Raw genomic sequence first — 13,269 nt, forward strand, 5'->3', positions numbered from 1 at the left:
AGCACTCCCTCCTCTCCTCGCTGTTTAAATCTGCACTCCCGCCTCTCCTCGCTGTTTAAATCTGCACTCCCGCCTCTCCTCACTGTTTAAATCAGCACCCCCGCCTCTCCTCACTGTTTAAATCAGCACTCCCGCCTCTCCTCGCTGTTTAAATCTGCACTCCCGCCCCTCCTCGCTGTTTAAATCTGCACTCCCGCCTCTCCTCACTGTTTAAATCTGCACTCCCGCCTCTCCTCACTGTTTAAATCTGCACTCCCGCCTCTCCTCACTGTTTAAATCAGCACTCCCGCCTCTCCTCGCTGTTTAAATCAGCACTCCCACCTCTCCTCACTGTTTAAATCAGCACTCCCGCCTCTCCTCGCTGTTTAAATCAGCACTCCCGCCTCTCCTCACTGTTTAAATCTGCACTCCCGCCTCTCCTCGCTGTTTAAATCAGCACTCCCGCCTCTCCTCGCTGTTTAAATCTGCACTCCCACCTCTCCTCGCTGTTTAAATCAGCACTCCCACCTCTCCTCGCTGTTTAAATCTGCACTCCCGCCTCTCCTCACTGTTTAAATCTGCACTCCCGCCTCTTCTCACTGTTTAAATCTGCACTCCCGCCTCTCCTCGCTGTTTAAATCTGCACTCCCGCCTCTTCTCACTGTTTAAATCTGCACTCCCGCCTCTCCTCGCTGTTTAAATCTGCACTCCCGCCTCTTCTCACTGTTTAAATCTGCACTCCCTCCTCTCCTCGCTGTTTAAATCTGCACTCCCACCTCTCCTCGCTGTTTAAATCTGCACTCCCGCCTCTCCTCACTGTTTAAATCTGCACTCCCGCCTCTCCTCGCTGTTTAAATCTGCACTCTCGCCTCTCCTCGCTGTTTAAATCTGCACTCCCACCTCTCCTCGCTGTTTAAATCTGCACTCCCGCCTCTCCTCACTGTTTAAATCTTCACTCCCGCCTCTCCTCGCTGTTTAAATCTGCACTCCCGCCTCTCCTCGCTGTTTAAATCTGCACTCCCGGCTGTCCTCGCTGTTTAAATTATGAACTCTCGCCTTTCCTCTGTGTTTTTAATCTGAGCTCCAACTCTCCTTGCTGTTTGAATCTTAATTCCCGAACTCCTGATTGTTTGAAGAGCTGTATTGGTGGCTTAGTGGTAGACTTCTTGCCTGCCATGCGGATGGCCTTCGTTTGATCCCTGATCGATGCAAGAGCTGTGTTGAATTCCTCTCCGTGTTGCTATGTCACTTCCATTTGATGTGTGTGTTAGCTGCATTTAACTTACAGACTGCTTTGGGTCCCTGTTTGAGGTTCTGCATCTCCTGCTGAGGCCAGGCGCTGGTGTGCCTTAGCATCCAGGAGACGTCCTTCCGCCTCCCGACCTTACTGACATACTTTCACATCAAGCCTCCTCCAGAATGGTGTGTCCTGGCGACGTGTTTCTTCCGCCAGATGCACAGCCTGAATTATGATGTGCAGCTCCTGTACGTATGTCTGGAGGTTCTTCGGAACTCCTTGCAGGCATTGCTCACCTTTTACAGGACTTCTCAAAGTCTGGAACCTGTTTCCCTTATGTGGCAGCTCACCCCTGTCAGGGATAGCAGCTATCGTGCAAGAGCTGCTGCTCAGGCATCTGCTGCTCCACCCGTACCAACTTCCAGTCACTGGCAGAGAGGAAGGCTGTGGATGCCAGGGTGAACAGGATCGAGAATGTGCTGGGTGGTGGAGGAGTGGGCTGGATGAACCCCCACAAGCTCGCAGACAGCACAACGATGGGCATGTGGCCAAAGCCATCCAAGACCTTAGAACGGTTGTACTTGGACCCAAGGGCACACATGGTCTCAAGGGGGCACAACTATGCAGTGGGATCCTACCCAATCCCTGCTTGGATGGAATTTCACATTGGCCCCAAGCCTAGACCCTACCTTCCCAGGTCAGGCACCTCAGTTTGAGCCACCTCATGGAGGTGTTTCCTGTACAGGCTGCTGCTGCACACCTTCTGCTACCACTTCCTCACCTGTCGCCCAGACATACCTTGGCAGGCCTTGTTGCCACCAAGTGGTGGAGTTCCCCCAGTGGATGTCCCTCTACGAAGGGATCTTCCCCACTATCTTGGGTACCTGAGGTGGAGAATGGTGAATACAGCAGTCCGTACAACAAAAGATGAAGGTGGTTCATGGACTCCCAAGTGACCTGCCCTTTCTGCAACCTTGTGGAATCTGTGGATCACCTCTATGTTAAATGTTATAGACTGTACTCTCTTTTCAATTTTCTCAAAAACTTTCTGCTGATGTTTTTGCACTTCAGCCCCACACTCCTGATCTATGGGCATCTGGTGCTGAGGAAGGGAGGAGGAGGAGGAGGAGGAGGAGGACTTCCTCATGAACCTGCTCCTGGGCCTGGCAAAGCATGCCATCTACAGGTCCAGGCAGTGGATCATCCAGTCTGACTGTCTATCCCTCAATCACAGTTATATTCACGACCTGGTGTCCCTGGTGAGCATGCAGTGTCCGAGGGCACAGTTAATGCCTTCCGTACCTGCTAGGCACCGCAGGGACAGTGGTGTATTATTGACTCCTTTAATCACATTTTAATTTAATGTTTCCATTATGCTTTGTCTCTTGTTTAGTGCGGTTCCCCTCCTTTTGGGAGCTGCCCCTTTTAAGTTGTCCCTGGGTTAATTTGAGTTTGCTTAATTTTTTGGACCATTCCCAAGGTTCCGGCTCTCCTTGCTGTTTTAAATCTGTGCTCCTGGATCTCCTCACTGTTTGAATCATGAGCTCCTGTTTTCCTTGCTGTTTTATATCTGAACTCCCTCTCTCCTTGCTGTTATAAATCTACATGCCCGCTCTCCTTGCTGTTTGGATCTGAACACTTGGCTCTCCCAGTTGTATTAATCTGCACGACTGGATTTTCTAGCTGTTGAAATCTGCACTTCTGCTCACCTCACTATTTTAAATCTGAATTCCGAACTCTCCTCACTGTGTTAAATCTGCACTCCTAGCTCTCCTCACTGTTTGAATCTGAACTCCCAACTCTCCTCGCTGTTTCAATCTGCAATGTCGGCTCTACTTGCTCTTTTTGCTCTAAATTCCTGGCTCTCCTCACTGTTTGAATCTGCACTCTGATTCACCTTGCTATTCAGCAGGTTATGACTGCATCTGAAGAGAGGAACACAATTAACGGCTGAGATTTTCCAGTTCCATTGCAATCTGCATTGGGCCAGCCAAAGCTCCATTGATTTGGCGGGAACAGATGATTTCTATGGCAGTCAGGGCCAGAAGATCCAATGCAATCCAATCAAATCCAATTGAAACCAATGTTTCAGGACCGTGACCTACTTATCAGAACAAAATGAAGAAGTTAGGTCTCTTTTTGAAAAAAGATGCTATGGGTTGACATGATTGAGATCTTTAATATGTAGCGTATTCTATGTAATGGCTTTGGAAGTCAAGAATATTTTAGAGGTGTACAATGATTATACTTCTAGTGCAGAGAGTAGATTGTAGAATCAAGCTTTATTTAAACATAAATTCCTGGAGTAAAGATACAACAAATGGAGAGAACGAAATTCACAGTAACAAGTTGTTAATTTGTCACACCCATGCCTGGAATTTGCAATACTAATACTGACTACCTGTAGTTATTGAAGCTATACTGGTCAATTGTTACTAATAATGTCACTTTTTTTAACCATTTTCTTTTAGGAATTTCCTCTTCCTGCCCATTCAGTCAGTCTAGTACATATTCCAGAGGATGCCAGGGGCCCAGACTACTGGCAGAAGGTTCCTGAAGAATTCTATAATTACACATTGAATGCGCTTTTTCATAATCGCATTGAACTTGAGAAATTCCAGTTATTCCTTAAAGAAAATTTAGCAGGGTAAGTGCTATGAACCATTTGTTAATAACATTCAGTGAAATTAACCACAAGAGACACAACTGATACAGAAGCAAAATATTGCTGATGCCGGAAATCTGAAATAAAACCAAAAAATGTGGGAAATACTCAGCCAGTCAGGGAGCTTCTGTTGAGAGAAAGAGACTTAAGAGGCAAGACTTTTCGGTCGATCATGCCAGTACGATCTTATGGTCCTGCCGATGCCCCCCTTCTGGCAGCATCTGTAAGGAGAGAAAAAAGTTGACATTTCGAGTCCAGATGACCTTTTGTAAAAGCTAAAAGACTTAGAAATTGGGAGATATTTATATTGCAGGGGAAGGGAATGAAAGATGCATCATAACCATCCAACAGTGAGAGAAATGGAAAGCTGTGAAGGTGGATGGAGGGGAGAGATATACAGAAATCCTGTCGGAGAGAAGAGCATTTGTATCACATCATTTGTACTCATCTGTATCACATCAGTCTGTCAGCTTTGAATATTGATGTTTTGATAATCTTTAAACCAATCCTATTTGGAGTTTTTCATATGTCATAGGGAGTATAAAACCACTCCCAACTCCAGAAAACTGCCAGAAGCCAGAAAGATCACCTGCCAGCAGCCTGACACAGCTAACAACAAGAGACAGAGGCATAGACAGCAGCTGTCGTAACAATGTAAAAGCCACATTTTATGTCATGAGAGAAAGTCTTATTTCATCACAGACCAATGGAAGCACAGAAGCAAAGAAAGAAGACAAAGCTGACTGCATTTTTGAGAGTGATTATAAAATATTCTATTTTTTTATTTGTTAATAAGTGGGAATTGTAATTAACTAAACAGCATTCCACTAGAATACAACATAGAACATAGAACACTACAGCACAAACAGGCCCTTCGGCCCACAAGTTGCGCCAATCATATCCATACCTCCCAAGCCATAGAACTATCTGTAACTCTCAATCCCATCAAATCCCATATACTCATCCAGAAGTCTTTTAAAAGACCCCAGTGAGTTCGCCTCCACCACCACCGACGGCAGCCGATTCCACTCACTCTGTGAGTGAAAAACTTAGCCATGACATCTCCTCTGTACCTACTCCCCAGCACCTTAAACCTGTGTCCTCTCATAGTGACCATTTCAGCCCTGGGAACTCACCAAAGTTCTATGAGAATCCACCCTATCTATACCTCTCAACATTTTATAAACCACTATCAGGTCGCCTCTCAACCTTCGTCTCTCCAGGGAGAAGAGACCTAGCTTCCTCAACCTATCTTCATAAGGCATGCCTCCCAATCCAGGCAACATCCTTGTAAATCTCCTCTGCACCCTCTCAATAGCTTCCACATCCTTCCTGTAGTGAGGCGACCAGAACTACACACAGTACTCCAAGTGAGGTCTGACAAGGGTCTTATAAAGTTGCAGCATTACCTCCCAACTCCTAAACTCAATCCCTCGATTAATGAAGCACACCACACGCCTTCTTGACCACATCCTCCACCTGCGAGGCCGATTTAAGAGTCCTATGGACCCGGACCCCAAGGTCCTTCTGCTACTCAACACTGCTAAGAGTCCTACCCTTGATATTGTACTCTTTTATCCCATTGGACCTGCCAAAATGGACCACTACACATTTATCTGTGTTGAAGTCCATCTGCCACTTCTCCGCCCAGTCTGCATCCTGTCTATGTTACGCTGCAACTTCTGACATCCCTACTGTACTACTTTTTTCATTTTGTCAATAGTTTAATTTACCTGTTTACTGTTAGTTAGATAAAATAAAGTGTTACTTGTTTCTTTTAAAGAGAATCAAGGTTAGTTTTTTTTGATTTAACCACTAAAAATTGCTGTAGGCAGACTGTACCATTTGTTACATTCTCTTTCTAGTATGAAAGGGAGGTAATTATCTTTGAGTTGTTGTGTGTTATTTCCTCAGAGAAGATTACCCTCCCCTTCTTAACATTGACCCTTCAACCAAGGGGAACAGCTGATGCTTATCCAATCTGTCCATTTCCCTCAATCTTGTATACCTTGATCAGGTTGCTCTGCAGTCTTCTCTGCTCCAACAAAAACAACTCAAGCCTACCCAACTTCTCTTTGTAACTTAAATGTTCCATCCCAGGCAGCATCTTGGTGATTCACCTCTGCACCCCCTCAAGTGCAATCACATCCTTCCTATAATGTGGTAACCAGAACTCACCAAAGTTCTATGCAACTCCATCATGACCTCCCAGCTTTTATAATCTATGCCTTTATTCTTAAAGGCAAGTGTCTCATATTCCTTTTTCGCCACCCTACTAACATGCCTTCCGTCTTCAAGTTCTGTGGACAAACACACCAAGGTTCCTTTGTTCCACAGAACCTCTTAGAGTTTTGCCATTCATTGAGTATTTCCTTGTCAAATTACTCCTTCCAAAATGTATCACTTCACACTTTTCATATTTAAATTCCATCTGCCACTTATCTGCCCATTTGACCATTCTGTCTGTATCTTCTTGGGGCCTAACAATACAACGTTAATCCCCAATACCTCACATCATAATCTGTTTAATTATTTGGGAAGATGTTATATGTCTTAATTAACATTTAGAGATTATTTAACATAAAGGCCTCACACTTGTTTTAAGTGAAGAATTAACAAGGTATTTTATTTAATTAATCAGGAATTTTAACTAAACAAGTAATACATTAACTCAGGTACAGTTTGCCTGAAATGCGGTTCAGATAACACAAGGAACATTCATCACTCAAAAGCAGAAATAACGGAATCCTAGTAACTCTCAAAGAAATGATTCAACCAAACTTGATGGAATTTGGAAGCTTTCTATAATTGTTCGCTGTCCGTAAGCGCTGCTGGAATTATTAGTTTCACTGGTTAGAGGGTACGTTATTTTTAAAACCTATCTGAGACTGGCAAAGTTAAGAATTAGAGTTCCAGCTATTCTCACTATCTTTAACTGCCTTCAACTGCTTCAGGTGGTCTGGCTCTACTTCTGGTTAAACTTCTGGCTCAATTCTTGGTGGAATTTCTGGTTCAACTCCCTTCAAGGCAGTTGCATTCCTCTTTTATAGTCTTTTTGACCTATTAACATTTGGCTTGAGATTGACAACAATTGTAAATTCAAATTTGATAGGTCTTAATAGTTGAGGGTTTTCTTTAAATTCATAGGCTGTTAGCTGAGTGTCTTTAAACTCAGAGGCTAACACAAATGCAGAGCCAGTTACGAAGGCAACCTTCATGCTTTTAGTGTGAAACAAATGTTGCTATTTGGGTACTCTATATCTGCATTTTAAACATTTCAGCATTGAACACAAAACAGCTTTTTCATAGAATCATAGAACCCTACAGTGCAGAAAGAGGCCCTTCGGCCCATCGAGTCTGCACCAAACACAATCCCACCCAGGCCCTACCCCCATATCCCTACATATTATACCCACTAATCCCTCTCACTTACGCATCCCTGGACACTAAGGGGCAATTTCTTAGCACGGCCAATCAACCTAACCCGCACATCTTTGGACTGTGGGAGGAAATCGGAGCACCCGGAGGAAACCAACACAGACACGAGAAGAATGTGCAAACTCCACACAGACAGTGACCCGAGCTGGGAATCGAGCCCCTGCAGCTGTGAAGCAGCAGTGCTAACCACTGTGCTACCGTGCCACCTTTTTAAAGGGACTACACACTGCTTTTTCTCTCCAGCAGTTTTTACAATTTTTTTACATCTTTATAAACATTCTTTGATATCTTTACAAGCTCAACTTCACAACACAAGCCTCACTATTAACCAAATTTCTCCTCGTCTCAGTCCTAAAAAAATTACCCCTTATCCTCAAATTATGACCCCTGGCTCTATGCTCCATCATCATCAGCAACATTCTTTCTGAACCTACCCTGTCTAATCCTGTAGGAATTTTATAAGTTCCTATGAGATCCCCTCTCACTCACTTAAACTCCAATGAATACAATCCTATCTGACTTAGCCTCTCCTCACTTGACAGACTTGCCATTCCAGGAATCAGCCTGGTAAACCTTTGCTGCACCCCCTTTGTATCAAGGACATCCTACCGCAGATAAGGACACCAAAAAATATTCCAGGTGTGGCCTCATCAATGCCCTGTAGAATTGCAATAAAATATCCCTATTCCTACTCTCTTTGAATAAAATATCACTCTCTTTGAAATAGCATTTACCTTTGTTACTGCATGCTGTACCTGCCAGCTTAATTTCAGTGACTGATGCACAAGGACACCGAGATCTCACTGAGTGTTCACCTCTCTCAACATACATCCATTCAAATAATAATCTGCCCTCTTATTATTGCTATTGAAGTGGATAACCTCACATTTATCCATATTATACTGCATCCGCTATGCATATGCCTACTCATTCAGCTTGTCATAATTATAGTGAAGCATCTCTGCATCCTTCTCACAGTTCGCCCTTCCATCCAACTTCATATCATCTGCAAATTTGGAGATAATACATTTAATTCCCTCTTCCAAATCACTAATATGTAAGGTGAACAGTTGGGGTCCTAGCACAGATCCCTGCTCGTCACTAAAACAGAAAATGCTGGAAAAACTTAGCAGGCCTGGCAACATCTGTGGAGAGAGAATAGAGCCAACATTTCAGGCCTCAATGACCCTTCATCAGAAGGTCCTCCTCTCAGCAAGACTGAAAACCTATTCAGAGAAAACTTTGCTTATTTACAACCTCTCTGTCTGTCTCTTATAAAAGGCAACTAGTTCAGTTACCAATGTTTGTAGTGGAGGGTTTGGACCCAAACCTAATGGGGCGATATTGGTTGCGAGAGATCCACCTAGATTGGTTCAACGTTTTTCAGCTGGAGAATGACCATCTTCGTGAAGTCCTGCTTAAGTACAAAAACAAAGAACAAAGAACAACACAGCATGGGAAACAGGCCCTTCAGCCCAACAAGCCTGTGCCGCCATTTTAACATTGTGAGTTCCCTCTTCCACCCATGACCCTTGTCTACGCTTATGGCATTCCACATTGGAAACCAGATTGAGGGGAGACTAATTTAGGACAATTTGTTACACCAATCAGCCAAAGAGCACATCTTTCGGGTGTGGGAGGAAACCAGAGCACCCGGAGAAAACCCACACAAGCATGGCAAGAATGCGCAAACTCCCACAGATACTGGCCCAAATCCATGTATCTGCACAGCAAACAGTGATAGTCACAGAGCTGTCGTATTGCCCATCAGCTGGTCCAGTTTAAGCGTACACTAACGACATGAAGCACTAGGCTACTCTAGAAACATCCAACAGCAGCCCTCACACGACCCATCGTGTGTATGCCCCTCGTTGGACAATAAGGTGGACCGAATCACCTGTGGATTAAAAGAGAAAAACATCAGTAACATGCACACCTTATGCAAACATTCAAGGGAATCCCCAGAAGCTCAAAAGTAAAACAAATGAGCCAGAAAATACCCCAAAGTTTTCCAGGAAAGTCTGGGGACTATCACAGGAGCCAAGGTGACCTTACATGTTGACTAGGCAGTGATTCCTCCATTTTTCAAGGCCCATCCAGTACCATTTGCCAAATGGTAAAAAGTTGAAAATGAAATCTGGAGACTGGAGTGTGAAGGGATTATCAAACCAGTCCAATTTGCGAAATGGGCAGCACTGGTCATACCAAGTTTTAAGCCAGATGGATCAGCCCACCCACACAGGGATTTTAAACAAATGGTGAACCATTCCTCTCAACTGGAAAAATCTCTGATCCCTTAGATCGAGGCTTTATATGCAAAATAATAAATGTATTATCTCATTTTCAAAACTTGATATGAATCACGCATACTTACAATTACAGTTAGACAAGAATGCTCATAAAGGCATTTACTGGTGCACTAGATTGCCATTTGGGTTATCATCAGGCTGAACATTTTTCCAGTTAAAAATGGAAGCATTTTATAAGGTTTATCACAGATGGCTACTTATTTGGATGATGTCCTCATAACAGGAAAAATGAAAAAAAAATCTAGAAAACCTTGAGGAAGTACTAAGTTGGTTTCCCAACATAGAACATAGAACATTACAGCACAGTACAGGCCCTTCGGCCCTCGATGTTGCGCCAACCAGTGGAACCAATCTAATGACCCTCTAACCTAAACTATTCCAATGTTATCCATATGCCTATCCACTGACCATTTGAATGCCCTTAAAGTTGGCGAGTCCACAACTGCTGCAGGCAGGGCATTCCACGACCTTACTACCCTCTGAGTAAAGAACTTACCTCTGACATCCGTCCTATAACTACCACCCCTTAATTTAAAGCTATGTCCCCTTGTGTTAGCCATCACCATCTGAGGAAAAAGGCTCTCACTGTCCACCCAATCCAATCCTTTAATCATCTTGTATGCCTCAATTAGGTTACCTCGTAACCTTCTCTCTAATGACAATAACCTCAAGTCCCTCAACCTTTCCTCATAAGACCTTCCCACCGTACCAGCAACATCCTGGTAAACGTCCTCTGCACCCTTTCCAATGCCTCCACATCCTTCTTATAATGTGGCGACCAGAACTGTATGCAATACTCCAAGTGCGGCCGCACCAGAGTTTTGTACAGTTGTAACGTGACCTCACAGCTCTGAAATTCAATCCCTCCACCAATATAAGCTGACACACCGTACGCCTTCTTAACAACCTTATCAACCCGGGTGCCAACTTTCAGGGAGCTATGCACATGTATCCCGAGATCTCTCTGCTCGTCAACACTACCAAGAGTCCTTCCATTAGCCCTATATTCTGTACTCCTGTTACTCTTACCAAAGTGAATCACCTCACACTTTTCCACATTAAACTCCATTTGCCACCTCTCGGCCCAGCTCTGCAGCTTATCAATGTTCCTCTGCAAACTGTAACATTCATCCTCACTGTCTACAACTCCTCCAACTTTGGTGTCGTCAGCAAATTTACTAACCCACCCTTCTACACCCTCATCTAGGTCATTTATAAAAGTGACAAACAGCAGTGGCCCCAAAACAGATCCATGAAGTACACCACTTGTACCTCCAGGTTGAATATTTCCCTCTGTCTTCTATCAGCTAGCCAATGCCTGATCCAAACTGCTAAATCACCCTCAATCCCATGCATCTGCATTTTCTGCAATAGCCTACCATGGGGAACCTTATCAAATGCTTTGCTAAAATCCATATACTCCACGTCAACTGCCTTACCCTTATCCACCTCTTTGGACACCTTTTCAAAAAACTGGATAAGGTTTGTGAGGCACGACCTACCCTTCACAAAACCGTGTTGACTATCCCTAATCAATTTATTTCTCTCTTGATGACTATAAATCCTATCCCCTATAATTCTTTCCAAAACTTTGCCCACAACAGAAGTAAGGCTCACCGGTCTATAATTCTCAGGATGGCCTCTAATCCCCTTCTTGAACAAGGGGACAACATTTGCTATCCTCCAGTCTTCCGGCACTATACCTGTAGCCAATGACAACATGAAGAGGCTCTGCAATCTCCTCCCTAGCCTCCCAGAGAATCCTAGGGTAAATTTCATCCAGTACTTCTATGAGAGAAAATTCATCATTATCATGGACCACAAGCCATTACTAGGGCTGCTAAAGGAGGACAAGGCGGTGCCACCCATAGAAAGATGTAGTGTTGAGTCTCTTAAAGAGCATTAGGTTAGTTAAGTCCTCAAGACCTGCTGGGATCTACCCTAGGTTATTAAGAGAGGCAAGAGAGCAGATTGCTGGGACCCTGACAAAGTTCTTTATATCCTCTCTAGCTACTGAAGAGGTCCCGGAAGACTGGAGGCTGAGCATGTGGGCAAGATCCTGAATGAATACTTTGCATAGGTATTGACGAAGGACAGGAACATGAAGGACAGTCTGATTAGTTTGGAGCATACTAATATGATAGGGCAGCAATAGGCTTTATTATGGGCTGCCTACAATTATCGATTGGAACACCATTCAGGAAGCTGAGCAACCAACACAGATGCCTTGAGTCAGCTACCGTTAGCACATACCCCACCGGTGGTATCAGCAAGGGAAGAAACGGGGATGACGATGAACATTTTGGAAACTTTCCCAGTGGCAGCAAATAATGCTTGGTTGTGGCTGTAAGAAAACATTGTCCTTGTGAAATTGAAACACCTATTACTAACGGGGCAAATGAAAAGGCTGTTACAGGGTGTACCACGCACACACTGAAGCCAGAGAGTGCAACTGACTGTGAAAGGTGACATACTCTTATTGGGCTACAGAGTTATCATGTGTTCAGAAACTGGTCCTTCGGTCTACAATGTTACGCTGAACATGACGCCAAATAAAACTAATCCCTTCCGCCTGCCCTTGGTCCATCTCCCTCTATTCCTTGCATATTTATGTGCTTATCTAAAAGCCCCTTAAACAGCCCTATCGTATCTGCCCGCACCTCCACCCCTGGCACCATCTACCAGACACCTGCCACTCTGAATAAAAGACTCATATTTCTTTTGAACTTTCCCCCCGCACCTTAAGTGCATCCCCTTAGGGCAGCACAGTGGCACAATCGTTAGCACTGCTGCTTCACAGTGCCAGAGAACCAGGTTCGATTCCAGCCTCAGGTCACTATATGTGCAAAGTTTTCACATTCTCCCCATGTCTGCATGGGTTTCCTCCAGGAGTGCTTTGATCTCTTCCCACGCTCCAAACTTGTGCAAGTTAGATGGATTGGCCATGCTAAATTGTCACTTAATGTCTCAAGATGTGTAGGGTAGATAGAAAAAAATCAATCATGTTTGTAAGATATGACTTGCCCTATACAAAAGAGCATGCTTTTCCAAATATACATAAATCTTATCCTTAAAAATCCTCTCCAATAACTTCTCAACCTCTGATGTGTGAGTCTCACCGATCTTTAATATCCTGGATTATCCCTTTCTCCTTTCTTGAACAGAGGGACAACATTAGCTACTCATCAGTCCTCTGGGATCTCTCCAGTAGCTAGCAAGGATACAAAGATCTTTTAAGGGCCCCAGCAATCTCCTCTCTTGCCTGTCTTAATAACCTGGGGTAGAGCCATCAGGTCCTGCTCTTCAAGAGATTCATACCACTTCTTTTTAGACTTCAAAATGCCCCAGCATATTAGTATGTTCCAAACTAATTTAATTATTCTTCATGTTCTTCTCCTCCATGAATACTTTGCAAAGTACTCATTTCAGATCTTGCCCACATCCTCTGCCTCCAAGCAGAAGTACCCTCCTTTACTCTTGAGTGGACCTACCCTCCCCCTAGTTTTATATATAAAATGCTTTGGAATTCTCTTAACTGGAGCTGCCAAGGTCATTTCATGGCCCTCCTTGCTCTCTGAATTCCCTGCTCGAGTTCTTTCCTGCTTTCATTATATTCCTCATGGGCCTTGTCTGCTTTTAGC

The 13,269-nt window shown here is 44.1% G+C and overlaps 1 protein-coding gene across 1 annotated transcript in view; it reads left to right on the top strand.

Moving 5' to 3' along the window:
* The window catches only part of LOC145346928 (regulator of G-protein signaling 22-like), a 208,311-nt gene that overhangs the window by 139,023 nt on the left and 56,019 nt on the right, over positions 1 to 13,269 (top strand). Inside the window, 1 exon segment of the mRNA XM_080194805.1 lies at positions 3,688 to 3,863. Coding sequence (XP_080050931.1) covers positions 3,688 to 3,863 — 176 coding nt within the window.

The sequence above is a fragment of the Carcharhinus amblyrhynchos genome, chromosome 8 (assembly GCF_965287045.1).
Source record: "Carcharhinus amblyrhynchos chromosome 8, sCarAmb.v2.hapA, whole genome shotgun sequence".
NCBI classification, from domain to species: Eukaryota; Metazoa; Chordata; class Chondrichthyes; order Carcharhiniformes; family Carcharhinidae; genus Carcharhinus; species Carcharhinus amblyrhynchos.